Source organism: Oreochromis niloticus, linkage group LG7 (genome assembly GCF_001858045.2).
Source record: "Oreochromis niloticus isolate F11D_XX linkage group LG7, O_niloticus_UMD_NMBU, whole genome shotgun sequence".
Lineage (NCBI taxonomy): Eukaryota > Metazoa > Chordata > Actinopteri > Cichliformes > Cichlidae > Oreochromis > Oreochromis niloticus.
Window position 1 is genome coordinate 23,850,739 of NC_031972.2, and position 25,164 is coordinate 23,875,902.

The 25,164-nt window shown below is 39.7% G+C and overlaps 1 protein-coding gene across 2 annotated transcripts; it reads right to left on the reverse strand.

Annotated features, from left to right (window-relative positions):
• Window positions 1-40: 40 nt before the first annotated feature.
• Window positions 41-24,416, reverse strand: ulk1b (unc-51 like autophagy activating kinase 1). Of its 2 annotated transcripts, none has more exons than XM_019361142.2 (27): window positions 23,749-24,416; window positions 22,085-22,177; window positions 21,706-21,747; window positions 18,775-18,807; window positions 17,369-17,405; window positions 15,836-16,009; window positions 13,331-13,404; window positions 12,973-13,074; window positions 11,560-11,618; window positions 11,125-11,207; window positions 10,860-10,910; window positions 10,498-10,589; window positions 10,019-10,184; window positions 9,768-9,819; window positions 9,468-9,554; window positions 8,247-8,378; window positions 7,966-8,120; window positions 6,735-6,994; window positions 6,399-6,604; window positions 5,935-6,056; window positions 5,672-5,797; window positions 5,133-5,317; window positions 4,510-4,694; window positions 3,626-3,744; window positions 3,329-3,486; window positions 3,007-3,142; window positions 41-2,776 (listed from the first exon to the last, which is right to left on the reverse strand). In XM_019361142.2, the coding sequence occupies exons 1-27, from the start codon at window positions 23,836-23,838 to the stop codon at window positions 2,721-2,723; spliced, it is 3,075 nt and encodes a 1,024-aa protein (XP_019216687.1). In that variant the 5' UTR covers window positions 23,839-24,416; the 3' UTR covers window positions 41-2,720. The 2 variants fall into 2 exon arrangements, with proteins under 2 accessions (XP_019216687.1, XP_005451393.1); XM_005451336.4 differs by having other exon boundaries at window positions 9,768-9,822; window positions 23,749-24,415.
• Between the last annotated feature and the right edge of the window lie 748 nt (window positions 24,417-25,164).

The following is a 25,164-nucleotide window of genomic DNA, read 5'->3' on the forward strand; positions in this document are numbered from 1 at the left end:
AAAAATCATTTCAAGTAAAATCAAAGTCACCACAACAGTTAATGATCTTTCCTTTCACTTTATTCTTGATGCAGCTCCCAAACAGTAAATATTACATCACACACACACAGGGACACCGAGATAGTGTCTGTTATGGATATGACAACATTAAAATGCTTTTGCAACATTAAACAGACAATGTGGATGACTGAGCTGAAGGCCTTGTCTTTGGGAATGTATAGGTGGTATGGTGCTGTTCTCTCCATGCCAACAACAATAACTTAAATTACAATATTTACAAGTTTTACAGAATGAGTAACGTAAAAGTGTAAAAAGAAAACATTTGGGTATGCTGTTTAGCAAACATACAAAGAGAATGAACCAAATAGGTGACAGGTTTCCTGATCGAGTGCACCAAAGTATAAGTTACACTTCACTTGCACTCTCTTAGGCATCTCGAATTTCGCACCTGTCGTCTTCATGTTGCTTTTGAGTCCTATTGGAGACAAACATCTTTATGATTGTATGGGATAGTAAAAAGTGACACATGCATGAGGTTTTTTTAAAAAAAAAAAAATCACGAGGGATCTGAACAGAGCAGCAAGTGCAGGGACAGGGACCCCGTGGATGACTTGATTTGTGGAATGTACACTTAAACATATGCACACATGTAGCGCAAAATCTGCATTTAACAGAAACTTGACAAAGGGCAAAAAAGAAAATGCACACAAAGTATATTTTGATGAATCTTTCCTCCATTCTTTTCTGCTGACAGGCATCACTGTAAACTGTCTTCAGACCTGACCACACACCCCACCTTCACCACCTTCATTAACTTGTAAAAGCTTGAGAAATTACACATTAGGGGAAAGAAGGTACTACTGGCCTAGATGTGGCACTTTTTATTCCTCGGAGTGGTATTTTACCTTTAGCTAACCACATTAATGCATTTGTGGAGTCCAATTAAATTGGAGTCAAGATCAAATATTTCCCATGTTACGGAGCTGTGTCACAGCTTCATCCGCTGCACCACAAACAGCAGCGCTTCACAAAACCAAAGCATCCAAACAAGCTCTTCTAAAAAAATTTTAAAAAGAATTTTTTTTAAAAAAAGCAGCTGAAGGAGATTTTTCAGCTGGCCGCATTTTAGGTTGTTGGGATGAATGTCAAAGGTGAATGTCAAAAAACACACAAATCTTAGCACTTCAAATCAACATGTCACTTTTCAGAAGTCAAACAAAAGAAAAAAAAAAACCCACTACAATAAAATAAAGCACAAACACAATCAATACATTTTGTTTTGTTTTCAGTGTAAAGAAATCTCTTTTCCATTTTCTTCTAATAGATCTGTTTCATAGCTTATACCATCTCTTCGTCAACATTCCCACATCTAACATTACATTTTGACAGTAACTGTATTACAACTGAAACTGCATTAAAAACGTATACAAGCAGATCTCCTGTAATAAACAAATCAAAGTATCTACAAAAACTGGACACGTTTACCATGTTCCACTCACGGTCTTTCTGTACAGTACTTTAACAGTGCAAAAACATTCAGATTCAGCCCCAAGATCAGCCTAAATGTTCAAATCTAACATTCAGTCTAATATTAATGCTGTTTCTCTCCAGACAGCCCCTACATTCAGATTTGATTATACTTGCTAAATGAGTTGAGAGATAAAAGATTAAAAGACCAAAAAAAAAAAAAAAAAGTGGAATTGATGTGAAGGCATAACCAGCCACAGCAGCACCTAAGCTTCTGTATACCTGAAGAATATAGTCCAGGTTATTGCAGCATTTTTAACATGATTGTGATCAAAGATGCTAAAAGACCACGTTCAGCCCCTTCTTGAATTAAAAGCTATACCCACGCTTTAGCAGTGGGTAACAAGTGTTTTCTGGACCCATTCTCTGCTTCAACACCAGCCACCTTTTAGAAAACTAATCAAATTAATCCCTTTGACACCGCACGGTGCAAGCAAAAAGGCATAGTCTTTGATATTAAGCAAGTATAGAATCATTAAAGTGTCAGATAATTTTTTCTTCTTCTATATAGCACAGTTTAGTTACCTAAAGTTAATCTAAAGCAAACACACATACACAAAAAAGAAAACATTGAAGAAAAAACAAACAAACAAACAAACAAAAAAACGGTATTTTGGCAACTGTTTTGAAACAGTGCGTGTGCACTTCTGGTCACCAGTTGTAGTATTGCGGCATACTGTACACTTCCCGTCAGCAAGCAAATAATTACATACACCCCCAAAGAGAAAAAAAATGCTAAAAAAAGAACAAGAACAACACAGGAAAGCAAACAAGGCGTATAAAACAGATGTAGATTTGATGAGGATGATAGCTGGACATTGCAACTTTTTTTTTTTTTTAAATCAGCACATGTCCACAGCACTTTCCCTCCAGTTTGTGATCTTATGTCAACATTTTGTCTAGAGTCGCGCACTGCAAGGTCATAGCAAGGATATCTGTTGATCTTCAAAAGCTATGCATTTATATAAGTACCATATGTGGGTTATGTGAATACTTGGAAATAATTGCTCCTGAATGTGATACTCGAAGTGAGGGGAGTCTTCTTGGCATTTTCAGAGCCAGAAGCAAAATCCTCTTTATGTCCAACACTCGTGTTTGGAGAACCATGAGAGGCGGGTGGAAATTTGGTTAGTAATGTGCAGGGTGCAAACGACTGTCGTACTTTCCACACCTCCAAAAATAGTGCAGGGCAATCATATACAGAGCCCTGCCTGTAAAGCTGTGAGGCGCCGTTCAATGCACTCTTTACCTGCAGACACAAAGCAAAGGGAAAGAAAAAAAAAAGCACAAGTCATGATAAAGGAGCCTATCATACTTGACTTTATTACCACAGGACCAATGGAACACTTTGAATTTATCTGCACACATTCCCACCGATGAGAGTTTTAGCTCGAGGAACATTCATGAACTAAATGGTGGTGGTTAGCTGCTGATGCTGAACGGAGACATTTCCTGTTACTGTGATACGGTGATACTTACATTTGCTAACACTGATGATGTCATCCTGTTCAGTGAGCAGCAGAGACAGGCCCTCCATCAGTAAGAGAGCTTTGTGGTAGCGCAGGACTGATGCTTCCCCCTGGTGGAACATCTCATCTAGTGCAGCAGCCTGAACCTGACAGGACAGAATGGTCAGGTCAAAGGTTTGATCTTGTTTTGACTAAAATATTATATTAAATAATAGGTCAAATGCTAACCACACAAAGGGGGGTGGGGGACTTTTATATCTAAAGATTTTTTGGTCAGTTTCCCCCCATGTTCTCCTCTATTTCTCAATTATCTGACTTTTCTTTCGGTTTACCATCTGCACAGTGTGGCTGAACAGCAGCCGTTCCGCTGTGATGGAGGTGATTTGGTCCATTAGGCGATGCTTCCGGGTAAAGAAATGCTCCAGACGGCTGTTGAGTGAGCGGCAGGATGCCACGCTGGACTTGTACAGCTCATTCAGTTTTCTCACGACTGTATATGGAGAGAAATTTTTTAAAAAGAACAACTAAATACATGAATCACAATTATTTTTATATATTTGTATATATAACCCGCACATGGCAATTTTATGTTTTTAAGACTGCTGCTGAAAAAGTGAAAAGGCTTATACCTTGTTTGACAGTAGCAGATGGGTAGAGCTTGCCCTGTTTAACTTGCTCCATGGCTGTGTGTAAGGCATTGGACAAGAGTTCTGCAGTTTTAAGGTAGAGAACCAGCTGTTCTGCATGACTGAGAAGGCAATCACACATAAAGTACTTTAAGTTAAACTAAATTCTAAAAGGACAAATGACACATTAAACACAATCAATACCTGTAGGATAAAAATCGGAATCACAGGTTTATGTTTAAGAAATATTCAGCACCAGAAAATTCACTAGAGGCGGTCAAAAACCATCAAATGCAACAACTACAGTTCAGATTAAAGTCTTCCCAACACAAAAAAACAAAAAACAAAAAATTTGAGAATGCCTAAAATCTCATCCTCTACAAACGACAGTGCCTCAGGCTTTTTACTTTCGCCATGGTGTGGTGAGCAGCAGGCACTTAGGCAGTTTTCTCTTTTCTATTTGCTCACAGCACTCTCTGGGCGAAATGCAAATATTCTTAATTTCAAGCTGAAGTACACAACAAAAAACGTCCCGGGTGCATAAAAACACAAAATGACCTACATGATGACTCCTTCACTACAACCTGCTGCTTTTACTTTAGAGTTTTTGTCCTGCAGCAAAGATGCATTCAAGCATATAAGCTTACAATTAGATTTACATTACAGCAGCACATTTGTAGCAAAATAAAATAATAAAAATAAAATAAAATAATTAAATGTATCCCAATTTCTTTTTTCCATAGTAAGAGATCTGAGACACCAGTACAATTTAATAAACATGTCCAAGACCCCAGAGGCTTATCACCAAACACGGCGTAAAGCCAGGAAATCGCCACGGTATCATTTCCTCCAACAAAGACGCACAGCCACAGCAGATACGGCCTTACCTCCACTCTCGGCTCAGTGAGCTTATCTGATCTGCTACCAGGCTCTGCTGCTGAAGGAGAGAGAGATGAGAAAAGTCCCCCTGCTCCCCTGTCACTGTAGCACCACGGGCAGCAGCCACCTCCATTAGACACAGAGCAAAATCCAATGTGAAGCGCAGCCTTTGCACAGTGTCTGTATGCTCCTGCTGAACTCCGACAGACATGGGAGAAAGACAGGCAGAGAAAGGGAGGGGAGGGTATAATGACAGAATTTTAAACGGTGGACACCAGAATGAGGTTTTGCATTCAATCTCCATGAGTGAAAAAAGCCCAGCATTTAAAAGGAGACAGGTCATTCAGTGCTTTCCATGAATCCATTTCAGCTTTTACCTTAACCTATTTTTCTACAGGTTGTGAACTAAAAGAAAGAAAGAAAAACACCTCAATGACATTGTTTTCCATCTTTCCTCACGGTCAACACTCTCTAAAGGCATACTGACTACTCTTTAGTTCAAGATCACCCTGACTGATGTACACAAGAACAGAAAAAAGTCACTGCTACACACAAGCTCTGATCACAGAAGACCTAAAAGTCAATTCCATCCTCATTACTTTCCAGAGCCATGTGGAAACTGGCATCTCACCTCCATCAGCGTCTCTTCGGGCAGCTCGGGAGCCTCGAAGGTGACGCGACCGCCCATGTTGGCTGTGATGGGATCGGGGAAACTGTAACGAGGACTGGAAGAAACCTCAAAGCCATCCAAACAGGTGCCTGTCGGAGGGTGACGGCTGGTTAAGGAGCCTGCAGGGCTGCCTGAAGTGAATGAGCCTGCAGTCAGGGAAAGAGACAGCAGAAATTTTACACTCAATGCCCGAGGCAATCATTTTTCATCAGTGCAGCTGGCTGCTGGTATTCATGTTTCCTGATTGTTCATAAATACTTCCCAGTCAACAACTGGCAAATTACATGTTTTAAGTCATTTCTTCCCATAACTAATAATGAGATATATACACCTACTCTTATGCTTACCAGAACATTTAATTTCCACATTACGTAAAATGAAAAACTCGGCTCTGTACTGCCCGACTGTGAATCATAGTAATACTGCTGTTATGCTGCAGATGCGATTTGGAGACAAATTACTTGTATTCAGCTCTGTCAAAACCTTTTGATGCTCAATACCTGAGTATTTTCTTTGTCTGGAGGTAAAGGGTGGAGTGCTGCCACTAGGTGGAGATCCTACAGTGAAAACCACCTGTGCTGGGCTGCCAGAGCTCGGTGCAAAGCCTCCCCCGCCACCTGGGGATCCTTAAGAAAAAGAAGGAGGGAACAAATTTGACATTTTTCTCCCTATGAATCACCATCACTTCCTAAACTTTACATGCATCAGTAGTTAAATTGCAGAATAATGTGTGCGTTTTCGTTTATGCGACAGTCATGTCTACCTGTTATGTCTATGGCTTTTTCAGAGGTCAGGTTCTCTGTACTGCCTCGGTCACCTGCAGGTCCACCGGGTCCAAACGCAGCCATCAGCAGCACGTCGGACAGACCACCGGCACTTTGAGACCTGCTTCAAAGAAACATGAAACAGGGACGCAGAGCCAAGGTGTTTATTCATTACCTTCATTTTATTAATTAGCCATATCTATCCACATATTCTGCAATATAATTTTAGATCATTATTGGATAATAAAACAGTGCACTATATAATAAATAGTCCAAAGAATAAAGAAAAGGTAGAGAAAGATTTTTAACTCAACAATGTGTGCTTTGAAATGCTCCTCTGAGCCTAACATTGCCTGTTTTAAACTAATTTTACATGAAACAAGCTTCTCTGTGTACCCTGGTTCTTTGTGGATATACATCATCGGGGAACAGAAAACAAAGAACAGCAGAAACAAAACGCGACCTTCCAAAGCTCTTGGCATCATCATTCCGTCTGTGGATGCAATGAGGAGAATGGGTGACAGGTGTGGGTGCTTGGTGTACCAGGTCTCTGAGCTCTGCTGGGGCAGTCCTGCTGCAAGGAGAGCCTATGACCATACCCTGCTGTGTCAGGAAAGTCACCAGATTTGGAGAACTCGGAGTCTTGGGGAATTCAAATGGTGGGATGGCCTGGGTGAAGGGAAAACATGACGAGGAAAAAGGTTAGAGAGGTTAGATTAAATTGGTGGTTTTATCTCGTCTTGTGTGTATAAAGAAACAATATTTTTCTCTCCGTTAGACACACAAAACACAGACTTACCCTGGAGGGGGAGCCCAGGATAGTGGGGAGGGGATTACGCTGCATCAGCTCACTCAGTCTGGGAGAAGAGTGTAAGGGGCGGACAGCCATGAGTCCGGCTGAGGGAGTACCCAGAGGGTCCGAGTGCTGCTTTCGGATTTTTTGCCTGCCACCACCAGTGGCACAGTCCAACAGACAGGGGGCACTGTGGAGCCTTGTGCCGAGTCCTGCCCTCTGTGGGTGCTGCTGAGAATTCAGCCTGGGTTCAGTGTGCTGCAGAGCTGCAAAGTGGACAGAAGGAGATCAGAATATTTCTGCTGCTAGACAGCAGGTGGCAATGCAACATGAAGTGTCAGACAGGCCTAGAAAACAACAAAGCTAGCAAAGATGGACAAGTCCTGTCTAACTCCCCCGACAGCATACATGTCTGGGAAGTGAAGGTTCTGTGTGAGGAGGACTTGAAAGCAGCTGGTGAGGAAAGTATGTGATGGCTGATTCATTTTCTCAAGCAATAACTTTTAAAACTTCTGACCACACTGACCCAAGAGGAAGAACACCACCACACTGTATTTCACCTCTGTCTGCAGTTCAGTTTTCATGCCACCCACTGGAAATCAATAATAATTTTAGAGGTTAAACTACTAAATAATTTATAATCATTTGCTCTGCTTGGTCTTTTTGTTAGTGGATTTTAATTTAACCTCTGGTTAAAGGTTAGAAACACCTCATCGCATGTTCACACAACCCCAGTTTATGCCTTAAAAAGTCTTTGTCTGCTTAGAAGCCCCACATATTCAATTTATAAATACTCAAAAATAAAGAAAAAGTAAGTCATCGTCCATCAAAAGCTTAAATAATTCAGATAATTTCTGCTATATTAATGACAGAAGTAGTGTTATTTATACAAGTTATAAATGACATGAGTATTAAGTACAACTGATCTTTAAAAAAAACCAATGAGAGAAAAATAATCTCACTTTTAAGATATTCTTAACAATATACGCTCCTCTAGAAATCATTTACACCAAAAAACCTTTACCTGATCTGCTTATAACCCATTTCTATAATTTATAATACGGATACAAACAGACAAAAGACCGGCTGGTGTAGTTTTAACACCTTTCAAATATCGTCACTGGAGTTTGGCACCAACCATTTAGGTCTAAACTTGCCCTCTATCACTGTACAACTTCTGTATGTATCAGGATGTACTGTTGATGCAGAAGAAAGTGAAGCATGGCCTTCAAGTTACCTTGAGGAGAAAGCTGGAAAGTTCTGGCACCTCCCAGGGAGAACCTGCGGGTGGTGGTGGTGGTGACAGCCCCCTGCCCATAGGGTGGTGAAGGTCCAGTCCTAGCACAGCCCAACAAGCTTCCACTGCTGCAGCGGTGCACAGGTGTTGACAGCCTAATGAAGTGAGTCTTATGAGCCACTGCACTTCCATCAAGAAGTGTAAAAGCTAACCTGTAAATTTAGTTTTGCAACAGTGGAGTTTATATATTTATAAATGTGTGTGTGTTTCTTGATGCAGACCGTGGTGAACCATCCTGTTTGGTAGAATGGAGGTTTTGCTCCATGCGCTGGTAATTCTGGACCTGAGTGGGGACTGGAATAGGCAATGACTGACCATGGTTTCCATAGCTACTTCCCGAGAACTCGCTGGGCCTGACAACAGTGAGAATAACCGAGGGTGCCAAGGGAATAGTTAGATAAGAGAGGAGACAGTCCGTGTGCTTGTGTACACACATGCATAGTTAACACTTTCCAGAGGAAGCAGATGTGACTTATTAATTTGCACAATGTTTACGTACAAACAACACATCAACTAACATCACAAAACAAAAGATTAAGATGACAGTTGTGGAGTAACTGTGTATGTAATAGAGAGATAAACACTGGGACAATTAAGCTTGTTAAACTAATAAAACTGACTTCATTGAAAACCTTCTGACAGTTATCAGTGAAGGAAATTTTGTGCATGAACTTTAGTTGAATCCAAAGCGCAAAATTTGTTACTTTACCAGCTGCTTCTTTTTTGCACCATGTAACTATGCAATAGGGGAAATAATTACTTGATATTCTGTTGAATTTGTAGGTTTGTTCACTTATAAAGAAATACACAGTCTCTAATTTTGAAGGTAGTTTCAGCTATTAGTCTAACTATTCAAATATATATCGCAAACATTACTAAGAAGTCAGACATGTGAGGTTGTGCTGAAAACACTGAAACCAAACAGAGGAAGGTAAGCAGTTTTTAAAAGAAAAATATAAATATAAAACCCTAGACTCCAGAGGGTTAGGTGATGGAGTGGCCCAGCCAGTCTCCAGACCTCAGTCCTTTAGAAAAATCTGTGGACAGAGCCGAAGCTTCGAGTTGCCAAGCAACCTGGAGGATTTAGAGAGTTTCTGTAAAGAGGAGTGGGCCAAACTTGATGGTTAGATGTGTTTCAAACCTGCTGACCAACTACAAGAAACTTCTTGCCGCTGTGCTTGCCTACAAGGGTTTCTCCATCAAGTCAAGTTTTTCTTATTCCATTCAGTGACACACAAATCCACTTATACCTTTTTTTAATAATGTGTTTTTGGAATTTTTGGTCGACATTCTGTCTCCCTCCTTTAAAATTAAACTACAATAAAAATTAGACACTGTTCATTTCATTGTAAGTGAGCAAACTTGCAAATTCATCAGGAGATCAACTAATTAGCTCCCCCACGTTTACCACCATAAGAAAAGATTTGGATGTGTGCGGTTACCTGACAGGACTAGGTGATCCACTGTAGGAAGGCGAGTGTGGCGGTGTTTTGGCTTGGCTACACAGACCAGCAGAAGCTAAAAGAGAGCTAATTAAAGTGGAGAAGAGAATAAGACCATCACAACGTTATTAATGAACAATTTAGAGGGCGTACACTTTCAAAGCTAATATAAGTGTGATTACTAACATAATTTATCTTCCTTTATAAGCCCGATTCTGTAACAGTGCCAAACAATTGCATTTAATTAACATATCAGCCGCTGTGCTGGATATTAATGAATAACTAGCTTTTGCTCCTCACCCGCTGTTCATTAGGCTGTCCTGCAGCACTTTACTCTCACTTGTCAGCTCACCTGCTGAAAAAAAAACCCAAAACTGTTATAACTTGAATAGCACAGAGCTTCAGCTTGAGAAATGCAATATAAAAACCAGTCTGTGAAAAAAAAAGGCTACAAGATGAATTCAAAGACTTCAGCTGTCAGTCTACTGAATTATGTAGAGCTCCATGTGATGTTTATGGAGGGACTCGATGAAAAAGAAAAGTTTTCTTACTGGTGAAGTGAGCAGGCACTATCACAAAGTCATCTGTGTCACAGGAGGACGAGTTCTTGCTGCTGCCGCCACCTCCAGATGAGTCCTTAAGGAGAAAACCAGTGGCCTCCTGGGTGGGAGAGGCCAGAGCTTTGGCTCGCAACTGCTGAATCTCAGCAAGAGACTGCTACAGAGACAGGGAGACAGAAGGTGGCATATTAAACACAGAGGAGGAAAGTATAAATTAGTCATCAGAGAAGGGAAAGGTGAAAAAGCTGTTGCTTCTATGACTGTAAATAAAACTTTACACTCATCAGAAAAAACATACAAAAATCTCCTTCAGAGGTCGGCCACTTTGGGAAATTAGTGCACATAAAGAAGATATATTTAAAAAAAAGTTTTTGGCTTCTTTGGGGAACTTTTGGCTTGTTGGGGAATGTGCTCGTCCCCTCTCTCTGGGGGAAATGCTGGAGGAAATATAAGAAATAACAAACACAAACCGGTGGTGAGGCGAGGTGAGAGGTGGAAGAGCTGCTACAAGAGCTGGCTGATGCAGAGCTGGGCAAACAAGTCATGGTCACAGTAGGAGTTGCTGAAATGAAATTCAACACAGTTGTTAGTTTCTGAAAACAGAAACTTTGTGTGTTCAGAATTAAAGTCCACAGGACTTCCAAGGTGTTATAACACCCGTTCTATCTTTACGTGACTGGCCTGACTATCAGATCTCATCCTGTAAACATTACTTCAGCCACCTTGTTTTATTTTTAGGGTTACATTTTCTATTGAAACAAATGGAACGTTATTTGTATTTTTATCTATATTAAACCTAACTAAGGAAGTGGTGCTGTTTATTCTTACTTACTCTTTTTCACAGATGAGCTAGCCTCCAGGAAAGGATGACAAAAAAAGTCATCTACCAGGGAGAATAAATATAATTAATGAGAGGAAGCAGAACAAAGACTCAAAGTGTACAACATGGAAAAGTTACAGTTTTCTTGTGCACTGGGATTATTTCTGCATGCAACAAACTAAGAAACTGTAACAACATCTTTGCATAAACAAAGTCTGATCCAAACATGAACGAGTGAAATATGTAGAGTCTGAATAAACGTTAAACGTTTTCTGACCAAAGTCCATGCGGTCTTTGTGGTTGCGCTGCAGCAGACCCAGCAGCAGCTGCCTCAGGTGGCTTGAAGTCTCTCTGGGAATGCTGCAAAACAAATACAACAACAATCAGTCTTTGCTTCATGCAAATGATTAAAAAGTCAATACTCAACATACAGCAAAACCTTCAACTCCACTTGCTTCAGTCTTTATAGATTTACTAAATTAAGACATTTCTGAGGCAATGTATGTGTATTAGAATAAATTAATGATTTATGGCTTTTTTCCAGGTCTTTGATAAGCTGATAAGCCACAACCTTCAGATTGGTTCTGTACTAAAAATCCAAACAATACTTTTATTCTAAGAAATACCTTTATAATAAATGCAGAGAACTAGGACATCATTTGCTAAGTTTTTTTTTTTTTAAACATATCGTCATTTCAACATAATTTCTTACTTGGGGCTGAGGTTCTTGTTTTTTTCATAGAACAGCCGGAGATCTTGGGGACTGCTGGCCTGAAGATGGCAAAAAGTCACAGATATATTGGAAAAACATAAGAAAGTCTGTAAGAGTATGCATATACACACAGAGTAACTACACAATTACACTATTCTAGTGCATTGCTGTATACATTTTTATTATATCAGGTTTTGTCACTGCACTGCAAACAACACACTCCATTTACTTGAGTAACAACTTTTATGTAAACATATCAGAGAACAAGGAAAACAACACAGCTGGTAATCTAAAAATGCTGCTGGATCAGTTGGGGAAGAACACATAACAGGTTTTGCTATATTACGCTTCATTTTAACACCACTGCAAACATCCACATTTGACATCTTTAATCTAAATTTAGCCCGATACAGGCTGAGGAAAAACAAAAGGGAGATTTTTTTTTTTTATGTGTGATGTTAGAGCAGTTATAAGGAATTCAGCAGGACTGTAGCTGCCAAAGACAAAGAATATAAAGAAGTCACACTGCTGGAGTTGTTGTTTTGTCCCTGCTGGTCTGCAGTCTGTACTGCTATTGCACGAATGCCCACAGTTTTGGAGCAAAAGACAAAAGCAAAAATTCTTTCTAATTAGCGCGCTAGTTATCACATCCTCACAATGAGTTGATATTCCAATGTTTCAGGCACTTCTGATTTGAGCTTTTTATCCATTATCCTATCACACACTATCATCAGGGATGCATGTGCCTGGTTTCAGTCTTAAAGTTCAACATGTCAGTGGTCCAAAACATGCAGTCCTAAATAACAATCTTCAGCAAAAAGATGATCTGAAGGTCTTGAAATAGATGATATGTCCCAACATAACAGTTTAGAAAAGCCTAAAACTGGAGCTCAGAGGGCACAGAATGGACACACTAAATACTGGTTTGACTTAAAGTTTTCTTGTTACGGATGAGGATTCGGGCCACCGGAGGGAAAAATCAAAAGTGGGCACATCTTCTTTTCCAGAATTCTGAGATTAAAATCAGAAAAAAATTCAGAATTCTGAGAAAAAAGTCAGAATTCTGACTTTTTTCTCAGAATTCTTGAAAAGAGAAAAAGAGACATGCCCACTTTTTTTCCTTTTCGTGGCCCTAATCCTCTTCCATAGCGTGTTCACTGCTCTTTATAAGAAATAAACACTCACTCTTAGAGAAATTATTATTTTTTAAAATCAGGCCAATTTTCACTTTGCCAAATTTTTGCACTGCAATATAGTTTACCTATAAAATTATATCTTAAAAGTAAATATAAAGGGAAAAGGAAGTTTTGAAACTCCACACAAGCATATTATCACCCTATGGTGTTGTCACTGAGAAGATAAAGGCTCTTATATTGCCAAGAATCATTCTGGAAATTGTAATTTTTATTTTACCTGAAAAGGAGCTTTTCCAGTCAGGCACTGAAACACTATTGTTCCTATACTCCACAAGTCAGCCTTGGCATCATAGTTTTGGGACATAATTACTTCAGGAGCCTGGTGAGAAAAATAAAAAAGGGGAGGTGAGCTCAATTTTAAAAATTTGAGGGACAGTTGATTATTAAATTGATATCATATTCATCCCTGTATTGTTTTACAAATTTCATTTAGTTAAAAATGTAACAAATGAATACCACTGCAACAATCTCAAACAGCTAAAACCATCATATTTGAATCTGCCAACTGAAACATTTATTCACATTTAAACAGTCATTTCCTTTTCATCAGTAAAAATCACCCAAATTGTGCTTACCATGTACATAGGGGAGCCACAGAGCGTGGCTGCCATCATGTTGTTCTGAAGGTACCTCGCAAACCCAAAGTCCGCTGTGGACATAAACGTCAAGGAGGGAAGAAATGATGGAGAAGAAGACAAAAAGGAAAAAGAGGAGGATGAGTAAATATTTGGTGCCAGAAAGGAATCCAGGTGTACCTTCATAGTATTTACACTGTGGCAATTTTGAAACAGATAAATAAATAAGAGAAAAATGGAAAAACAGACTAGCAAAATAAATAAAAGAATATGCAATGCTTCAGCGATAATGGGCGAGTCTTCACGAGCATATGATTTATTAAGCTCATGGAAATTTAGTATCATCACACTGGAGTTTACTTTGAATTATGATGTATTTAAAACACTTCTCAACCACAGAAGATAAATGTAGCACACTGGCTTGTTGACTTTATCATTTCCACAGTACAGATGCATTGGACAGACAGCCTAATACTGTATTCCTATATAGGTTTTCTGTTATTTATTGTAATACAATGAAAGAACACCTGAGTGTCTTTCATTTGATTGTTTATGTATTATTTAAATGCTTTGTTGCAGTATGACAGTAAGGCTTTAAAACTGACGTAAATTTCTCCATCTTAGCAGTCGAAGCAATCCAAGTTGGTTTTTTGCAGGCCAGTCCTGGCCCTTGGGCCTTATGTTTAACACCTCAGAGGTGTTAAGAAAAATCTGGCTAAAGGCGACAGACACTTCACCTTTAGCCAGATGAGCTCCTAATTACCAGACAGCATTTCAAGATGGACCTGACTCACTTTTGGAGCTAGCCTCGTGTGACCATTTAAGTGTTTGCTTGTTTGTAGTAGTATTAGTCATAATCTTGTACTCAGTATATACATTTTATAAACATTAACTCTAAAGTGTCTAAAATGCACCTAGCCTCTTAAACTAATCAACAAACTGCTTGCAAAAGAAAACAGAAAACCTTGTGTAGGTACAGTGTGTGTGTGTGTGTGTGTGTGTGTGTGTGTGTAGTCAGTTTCTTTGAGACTGAGCTGGCTTTGCTATGCATTCAATCTCTAGAGGGGGAAAAAATTAATAGGCTTAGGGACTAGTAGAGCTTCCAAACAGCTGAACACACTTGCTCTCACTCACTTGGGAAAGACACTTCATAATTATTCAATTTAATACAATTCAGTTTTATTTATATAACATCAATGCACTTCATATTGTAAGGTAAAGGCCCTACATTATTAGAACCCCACCCAAACAATCAGACAGCCTCCTATGAGCAAGCACTTGGCGACAGTGGGAAGGAAAAACTTCCTTTTAACAGGAAGAACTCTGGCTCAGAGAGGGCCAGCCATATGCCACTACTGGTTGGGGTGATGGGAAAGAGAAAAGAAGGTGAAAATAAAAAACAAGAAGACTTTAAATGAATGAAACACCATTTCTTCTCCTGTTTTTAAGTCATTTCCTAATAAGGCACATTGTGAATTACACCAGGGAATCAAGCATCTCTGATCTGCTGCGTTCAGCGATGCACACAGTGAAGATTTAACACTTAACAAAATAATCAACCTCTGTGGGAGTAGACTTTAAATGGCTGGTGTGCACTGCTGTGTCTCCTTACAAGACCATGTTTTTCCCAGAAAGTTTTCCATTTATTTATGAAGCCCACATCGTATCCTGGATGCCACTCAGACAGCCAGCAATTAGTGACATACAGCTAAACAGGTCACTCTTGGTCCGACTGGGGATGGGACCAAAGAAAACTACAGTCTGACATTATTTTGGTAAAGTTGCACACCAGCTCAATATACTTAGCCAGGAATTTCAAATTTACTTCAATGTCGCCTGCTCTGGCACCTGGAATACTTCTGACTGTGATCACTGGGGTTTCTAGTTTCATGTTTTTAAGAATAGAGTCACCAATAGCCAGACACTTGTTGATTACTTTCTGTTGCACCAATATCATCTTCTACCACATCAATCAATTTCAAACTGGACGACACAAGTGCATCTTGTACTCGTAGAAAGCGTCTTTGTTGTTGCAGCATTTTTAAACAGCGTGCACTCTCAGAGGAACAATAGCAACACTGCAGAGGTAAAACGTGAAATTGTAAATGTAATCAATTTCTTCAAACAAGTTTAGCCTTCTAAGCTTGGGGTAATCAATTACCTCAGGGAAATCATTATGAGATCCCATTGCAATAAAACGGTCTATAAAAAAGTTGATTGCATTGTAGGGATTTCCATAAGGAGCTTTATGAGATTCAATTATTTTTTTGCTCCTGTAAATTGTTCTGCTGCTTTTAATCCCACAAGTTTTATATTTGTAAATGTTTTCCCGTCACTTTAAAAAAAATAAATTTATTCTTGTTTAGCGTATTAATCAACAGATACTACAGAGCTTAAAACGGTCTCCAAAAGTGTGTTGAAATACTAATAATAAAAAGAATAATCATAATTTTTAAAAAAAACTATGTATAATCGCTTTAAAGACTCTCACATAATCAAACCTACCAATCTTGATGCAGGTGTTGTTGGAGTGTGACTTGCATCCTGGTGGGTAAGAAAGCAGGATGTTCTGTGGCTTGAGGTCCCTGTGGATTATTCCTTTGGATTGTAGGACCCTCATGGCCCCTGCAATCTGCTGCAGGAAAACCCGAATAGTGTCCTCACTCAGTGTGCCCTTAGCTGCAGGAGAACACAAAGCAAATGTCAATTAACTACTAACTTTGATGTGAATCCTACAGGTTACTATGCAAGTAGAATTTTCCTAATGAGGACACAAAATGATGATATCGGTAAACCTATCACGGGCTGAATGAATCTCTCTTAGTTTATAGTTGGAATACAATGATTTTATACAACAGATCATTTTAACATTTCCTAAATTATTTGCAGCGTGTGTTTATTCCTGTGTTCTCTCATATCACCCAACTGCCATGTCCTCTTTTGTGTCTCCACCTCAAACTGATACAGTATTGCGTTATGGACACTTCCTTGTCTACAATTGCTCCAAGTCCACGTCCCTTCCAGCAGACTTTTAAAGGTGTGCTGTACTCGCCTTGAGCTAGAAGCAGTCTAGGTCATTCATCACAATGGGGAGAGGATCCAAAACCATTTTTCAATCATGCTGGCTATTAATAGAATAGGATGGGATTTCTATTTAGAGTCTGGGTGCAAAATTACAGGAAGTTTGACGGACATCACAAATGAATTGATGGTCCTGGCTATTTGAAGCCCAGAGAAGTTTGGTGAGGATATGACGAACCTGGGAAAATCGGTAGTGCTGAGAAATTCCCAGCTTGCTACCATTTTGACTCAAAAGTGAGCACAAGGTGGCTCCCAGTATATGATTAAACACTGTACTGTGTTTATTAAAAGACAGAAGAACAATGCAGAGAGGTGTCTCTGGTCTGATTATTCTTTAGGCACTATTAAAACTTTTAGGTCCAAATCTGTTAGTGACAAGCCAAATCTGCTGCTGCTTTCAGGGCTAAACACGAAAGCCTGTTTCCTGTGGTCACAAGGAAGTCTCACAAAACAAAGATGTGACCTGAGCGACCTGAGTCTTGGGAGGTGACAGAAAAATAACTGTCATAACCAGCACCTCCCTTTGAGAAATCACTCTGACAAATTCTTTAACATAAACATTTTGTCACATAGTGCTTTATTGGAGGCTTTTACTAATTTAAGGTTATAATTAAGACTATTGATGATTTGGCCATCATTGCAGACTCCATTTTTTTAGTTATATGGTTGCTCTGCTGTTCTCTTATTTCTGAAATTTAAGATCTCTTTCCTGAACACGTTTATGCCAAATATCGGCATTTAAATACATATGAAAATATGCCAAATGTCTAGTTTTCATCTCGCTTGCTAGGAAACAGATATACTCGTTATGTTCAGATAAAAGAGAAGGGCATTCAGGGCCTGCTTTAGATCTAGAAAGACTTTTGAGCAAAGATTTTATTCCTGATTTAACTGATTTTTTGAATTAAGAAGCATTTTTAGTACATTGAGCATAAGTAGATAAACTGTTGCACTTACAGTGTAAGTAGTCAGCGAGATCGCCGCCGTTGCAGTACTGTGGTTAAAAATAGTGACAGGGCAGGAATGAAGGGGAGGGGGAGAGAGATGAAAAGGAATAGCATTAGAAAACACAGGTAGCACCGAGGACTGAGGTGTAACCATAGTGAAAAAGACTCTGAGATCACACAGCCTCTGAAGCAACTAGAAAGCAGCAGAGATCAGAGGAGTGATTTGCTGAAGAGTGATGTGTTTACAGATTTATACCCTTGTTCCCATTCCCAGCATTAATATGAATGAACCCAGAAAAGGACGGGCTGTGACAGGTGAGGCTGTAAAATGCTGCCTCACAAGTAGTTTAATCTCTCAGACACACAGATCAGCATAAAGAAATCTGCTTTTGACTTATGGTATAGATCTAGACAGCAGCTGTATATTTTTATTTTAATGACGTAGTACATGACAGAACACATTTGACAGCAGAAGATAAAAATGAGGCTAAGAAATCCAAAGTTCTTCTGCCTGGCTGTCAATGTCATGTACACTCACTAGCCACTATGTTAGGTACACCTGATCATCTGACCACAGAGAGTGGTCCACAAAAAAAGTAAATATTCAGCGAGCGGCAGTTCTCCACATAAAATGCCTTCCTGAGGCCACAGGAGAATGACCACTTGTTAAAACCAAGGTTTGCAGAAGACATCTCTGAATGCATATGTTGGACCTTGAAAAAGGTGGACTACAGAAGCAGAAGACCACACTGGGTGCCACTCCTGTCAGCTAAGAAACAGGATACTGGGACTTCAAGTTAGGTGGAGGTCACCAAAATTAGATAACTGGAAAAATGTTGCCAGAGCTGATGAGTCTCGATTTCTGCTGCAACAGTCAGATTGTAGGTTCAGAATTTGGTGTAAACAACATGAAAGCATGAATCCACAAAAAATCTGCAGCATCTGTTTGATGATATCATGTCGATTCAGACCTAACCCTCCTCTTGAATCTATGCCACCGAGATCTGAGCCAGTTCTTAAGTCAAAGAAGTCAGAGATCGAACCTGGTACTAGCAAGGTGTACCTAATAAAGAGTTTAGTGAGTGTATATGAATTTTTACAACATACATTAACAAAAATAGCCAGCAATTTTTAATTGCTTTAACATACACTATAAACAGACTTTACATTGACAAAACAAAGTATGGCATGTTCCCTTGAAAAAATTATTTAAAATGCACAAAACAAGAGTACGAGCATCAACAGCAAAAAAAATTCATAATCAGGACAACAGTATCAAATCACAGCAAAAAGAGTACTGGCTGTTAGCCATTTAACCCCCCCACAGATGCCTGAGGAGACAGCTAATTTTAGCCCTGTTAGAGTTCAGACAATACAGCGCTGAGCAAACAAAGCCAAACATCCCAGCAAGCTTACCTCCATTACCAGGTACACTGAGCTGGCAGTTTCCTAAAGAGAAGGGAGATAAGAAGAGTGAGGGTAAACACACACATGTCAGTGGCAGACAAAGCAGAAGGAACAGATGGTTCCTGTACACACCACTCATGTTAAAGCAAGCTAAGGAGGTGACTTAGACTAGAAATATCAAGCAGCTTAAACAGCTGCAGAAAAGTGAAAATAAGCGGCTAAAATCCAGATACAGATACCGACAAGTCTATACAAGTTGCACAATGGGAGGAGGATTAAAACACTAGGTCTGTATAGGCAGAACCAACTGATACCCCTGAAACACCTGTTTTCTTTTTTTCTTTGTTTCTTACACAATAAATATGGAGGTGGTGTGGATAAAAACAAAAAAAAAACCTTGAATTGTATGTCTGCCATCAGAAATTAGGAACAAAACAAAGACAAAAAAAAGGGGCACTGGCTATTGACCAAATGATTTTATATACAACCCAAAAATTCAATTAGTGCATCCTTAAAAAGCAAAAAACAACAATAAAAAACAATTACTGCCACAGAAAGCGGACTCTGTCCTCAGCAACATTAACAAAGCAACGGGCGACAAGTGTGAATCAGTAACAAGCGAGTCATATTTTCTCACATCAACACCAAGATAAAAAACAAATTATGGATAATTTGAAATTATTCCTTACTGAGAACTTGGAACCACAGAAACTCTAACATCTATTGTGCACTTTGGAAACAGTCCAAAAGTTATTTAAAAAAAAAAGAAAGAAAGAAAACTCTGTGAAGGATAGTCAAGCACATTTCAAAAACCTCTCTTATCTCATGGCAACAGATGACTGTTGTCTCTCTCTGACCTCGATTCAGTATCTCACTAAAGCCAGCAGTCAGAGGCCAGACTGTTTTATACAGTTCAGCTGAGTCAGGCTTCTGAATAGTTGTCGTTGGCTTTATTAAAGATGGACAGCCAAACACAAGCAGCCAGTGCGTTTAGGGGCGGTGGGAAAACAGTAAGCTAAGTAAATAACATTAGATGAAATAGTTAAATAAGAGGTTGGTGTTGTGGCAGTTTGCCATGGCACTGTAATAGCTTACAATAAAAAAAAAAAATCTGAACCATGTCCTGGGCTATAATGACTCAGTCACACTCGAGTGAAAACTGGACTTTGGATTTGGCTCAGCTGATTGCCAACTGGTTATATTCCCAAATAAAAGCAAGGTTGTCATTTGGCAGTTCAATAAAATTTCTAGATTTCTCTTTCAAATCTGTGAGACTCTGGTTGGACTCTGAATGGAAGTACTTTGTGTGAACTTCAGCTTCAATTTCAACTAATTGCTTTATTATCACAAACAGATTGCATGCGATTGCCAACTTGACCCCATTCGAACGAGACTGAATTCTTCAGCAAATATTCAGTCGTATGCTGACAGCAGGTGAAAGGGTTTCATTTGCTATATGTCACTAGATGTACAGCCAGATGACTGGCTAGTTGACTTTTTCCAACTGTCAAACAATGGTTTAATATCAAGACAGATCAGTCGATCTGATTACAGCAGACAGATTCAAAGGTCTGGACCCAGATGAGTAAAAATTGGAAGCCTACAATAACACAAATACTTGACTTGCAAACTCATCTTCAGTCCCTTTCATTGCTGGTTTCCAGAGCTTGGTTTGGTGTCAGTTTCTTTATGACCTAATTAGATAGATGGATGGATGGCTCGCTAAGAAGATCAGCACTGTCGGCTGCCATGCCACAACAAACCTGTAATCTTAGAGCCCAGCTCCAGCTATCCCCAGCCAGCACAAACGATAAAGAGAGCAGGGTATTTTTTAAGGTTCTGCATGTACAGAGAAATGATTGTTGCTAATTATTTCAGCAAAACAACAAGGGGATTGTGCTTTAGTGTGTAAGCAGTAAGCAGCTCATATGATAGCATGCAACACTGTTCTTCCATTATGAGTAAGCTGTCAAGCTTAACCGATATGGGCAGAGAATGATAGCTCAAACCCCCAGTCTGCTAATGAAACTTTCAATATGTGCAGTTTTCATTTTCTCTTCACATAACACAGAAAGAGGATCTCATCTCACTTCTTAGAGTCAAGGATTCACATTTCATATAAAAATAAATAAGTAGATCACAATGGAACAACCTTCAAAACACCTATGCAAATTTTTAAAATTACAAACATTTTTTAAGAGATTTGTTCCAGACTGGTTTCTTCAAAGACACAGCATCAGCTAGCTGCTGTTAGTCTGCAAGAACAACGCAGCCTTTGAAATTAGCAGAATTTACACATTTGATGATTTTTTTAAACCAGATGGCAGTTTGTTAATCAAAAACTACAAAGACAGAAGAAACACCTGGTGAGTTCAGATAAGAGTTTGTGTGGGGAAGTAAGGGAGATGATGTCTAATGGTGATGCCATGGCAGAGACATTACTGAGAGTGTGGACTCTCATTAACAACACAACACCTTTTGTTTATTATGGTGAGCCAAGATACCTGCTTCTCTAACAATGCACAACTGGTAAAGAAGCATTAACACAGTAGCCTGTGCCCTAATCAACTTGTTTCTGCCTACAAGCACAACTTAAACTGCTACACTTCAAAGAAAGACTTAATAAAAGGAGGCCATCAGGAACAGGCCACGCAGCAGCAGAGAGAATTTAAGCACTAGAAGGGCTGGCCAAGTTCAACGGGCCACAAAACCAGAGTAGCCGGAGCAGAAACAAACAGTTTTAAAACAAACAAATGTTGGAAAGCCTCATTTAACAAATAGGTAAGCCATAACTGTGCGAACTGCATGAGACACAAGTGGGTCATGTGGAAAAGCCACATCCAGCAGCCCATCTGCTCGGCTTTTCAGCTGCTGTCTAACAGGGAAAAATGAGAAACCTTACCATGTGATTTTGATACTTGTGAATGTGATGCTACATACCTGAAAGTCCAGTAAAGCAACAATGTTCTCATGTTTGAGTTCCTACAGAAAAGACAGAATACTTCAGGTCACCTATCGTTATCATCATCGCATTTCTTTTTACATGCTTGTTCTGGGCAGGGCATTCTTGTAGTCTGTGAGAAGCTTCTGAGTGCAGATTTTCACTATAACAAACTCTCCGTTTAGTAAGACAATCATGCTGAGATAACCACTCCTCATATTTCACTAACACATCTGGCACGTGGCCAGCTGTGAATACCATATTACCACAGCTCCAGATGCCAGGTGACAGATTCAACTACGGAAACATACATCAATCAATCTGATGTTGAACACTAGACAGGGAGTGTTCTTTTGTCTCTCTCTGAACTTGATTTACCTTCAGTATTTTGATCTCCTTCCCCAGCAGAGTCTGAGATTTGGCTAGGTTCTTCTTGTTGATGCATTTTACTGCCACCTCCCAGTCATGTTTCTGGAGCACAGAAACTCAAGTCATTGATGAAAGAAATAAAACACTGCACAGGATGAGGTGCGCTCGAATGTCAGAAAGTGTCTGCACTTTGTCTCACTGCAGTGCCATCTGTCAAATGTACGGTTTGGTAAAAGGAAATGTAAAGTGTCACACTATAGCATATTTGTTTGTTGACTACCATGGAGTGTTGGCCTACATGCTAAGGAAAATGACCTGCTGAGAGTGTAAACAGCCAGAAGGTCTGGTTGCTAAGGGTTTTCTTCTCTTTTTAAAGCAGACTCCCATGCACCATATTTCATATAAATCACAGCAGTGACCTTGGCAGTGGATTTTCTGACCTTCCAGCAAAATTATAGGCAGTTTACTACCTGCATTGTAATATGCAATGAAGACAGCAGATGAAAATTATTCTGTTCACTTCAATTTTATTTATATAGCACCAAAGCACAACAAAAGTTGCCTCAAGTCTCTTTATATTGTAAGGTAAAGACCAATATAATAGAAAGAAAACAGAAAACACCAATAATCATATGATCCCCCATAAGCAAGAGATTTGGCAACAGTGGGAAGGGAAAACTCCCTTTTAACAGGAAGAAACTTCCTGGTCTGAAAGGACCAGGCTCAGGGAGGGGCAGCCATCTGCTGCATCCGGCTGGGGTGAGGAGAGGAGAACAGGAAAAGTACATGCTGTTGACGAGAGCCAGATATTAGTAATAACAGATAATTAAATGCATTATGGGAATCCCCCAGCAGCCTAGACATATAGTAGCATAACTTTGTATTCTTCTGCTATCTGTACCTGAGCTGTGGTAACGCACAAATTTCCCTGCTGTGGGATCAATAAAAGTTTAGCTTATCTTATCTTAGGATTCAGGGTCACCTGATCCAGCCCTAACTATACGCTTTATCAAAAATAAAAGTTTTAAGCCTAGTTGGCGCCACAGAAGAGGGGCCTGAAAGCTGAGGGCTCCCATTCTACTTTAAAATATCCTAGGAAAAACAAGCAAGTCCGCAGTCTGAGAGCGAAGAGCTCTAATGAGGTGAAATTATCTGTGTGCCAATTTAGTAAAGAAGCAACATAGATGCTTCAGGCCCACATGAGCCCCTGGTGGATTACATGTCTCAGGATGAAGCATTTCCATTTCATATCCATCCATTCTGGGTGTAGTACATGTTTGAACATGTCTATTTGGCCTCAGTGTGGAGCTTTCTAAGGAAAACAATACGTGTCTGGTGGCCTATATTTACATTAGCGACGTTGACACACAACATCTGCACCACAAGCCAGCCACAAAAATAAAGGCAGTCACACAATAACCATCCATGCTTTCAGGAAATGTGTCGCAAGTATTTAAATAAAGTATTTCAACATTTTTTAATATAGCTTTCTGTTATTTCAAAGAACATCCTGTATGTGAGACTAGGCCTCTTAAGGGCGTACAATGACAACAAATACACCAGATGGCGACCCACATTTAACAGCACAATAAATCTGCCTTAAAAAAAAGACAACTGATTTGTTTATAGCAGCAATATAACGCATTATAAACTTGCAAAGAGGTAATACTCACCTCTCGATGTCTACCTTTAAAGACCACAGCAAATGCGCCATGTCCTATCAGGTCCTTCCGACTGAACTCAAATTTTCCCACCGTCTCCATGTCGAGCCAAAGTCTTTATTTCACACCACTAAGACCTGGCCAGACGACCAGGAGACCTCAGGTCACCCTTCTTGTCAGCGAGTCCTTTCTCCTCTGTCAACTGGGGGCAGCTGCAGCGACGTTCACCCCCTCTTTCTCTTGCCATAGGCTGCCTACCTTTCAAACCGGCCTCTTCTCTCATGTTAACACGGATACGTTTTGAAGTTTTTATTTTTATTTAAATCGTGTTACTTCTGACAAAGCCGTGAAGCAAGCTCCATCTTTGACAGTGCGGCCAACATGAAGTTAGCTAACTTAACGAACGACTTTCCTAGCTGCTGTCTCGGTGGTGCCACCTTAAAAAGCAGCTCGCTGCGTTTTGTTTATATACAGAAGGTCCTGACTTCTGTCGCCTGGGCGTCCATACAGGCGAAACGAGCACCAGTATTAAACTCAAAAAGAAGAAAACAGGTCTAAATAGCAGAGACCACTGCTAACCCCCCCTTAATTCATTGCATTTAGCAGCTGACTCGCTGAAGTCACAACATCGCTCGTGCCGTCGAATACAGCGTCTAGTCTGAAACAAAGCGCATGCGCATTGCGATTACAGCCGAGGGTTTGACGTCACGGAGCGTCCCTAAAATGAAAGAGTAGATTTGGTTTAAGTTTATTAAACAAGATCAGACTGGAAAAAGACGCTTCGCCTCAGTATAAAACAATGCATCAGATAACTGGGTATTATGTGCGCATGCGTGCTTATGTGCACACTGGAAAAATAGGCCGAAGCAGAAAACGAGAGAAACACAGCTCTACTAAAGCCTTTGTTTATTTCACACGGAAAAATGGCAAAAATCTTTAAAGAAAAAAAGTTAAGAGATATTTTTATTAAACCATGGTCTTCATTAGAATCCTGCGCCAAACACAAATAAATAGAGCATGCGAATATTTGCAAATGTCACAAACCCATATTTTTTCCTCATTAGATCATGATAAAACATATCAAATGTTTAAAGTGAGAAATTTTATAAGTTTTAGGAACAAAATTAAATCATTTTGAAATATTTCTAAAAAAAAAAAAAAAAAAAACGGCAGAGGGGATGTATGCAGCATCCCCTCTTCCATCCATAACCATAGGGGCTGAGGAGACCAGTTCTGAATGCTGCAGTATGTGATTTAGAGAATGCTAAACCACATACTGCATTCATTACTACAGCATGGCTTCGTAATAGAAGGGTACAGATGCTTAACTGGCACGCCTGTAGTCCAGACCTTTCACCAGCTGAAAATATTTAGCGCATGAAGCTAAAAACTGGACAATGACAACCCAGGACTGTTGAGCAGCTAAAA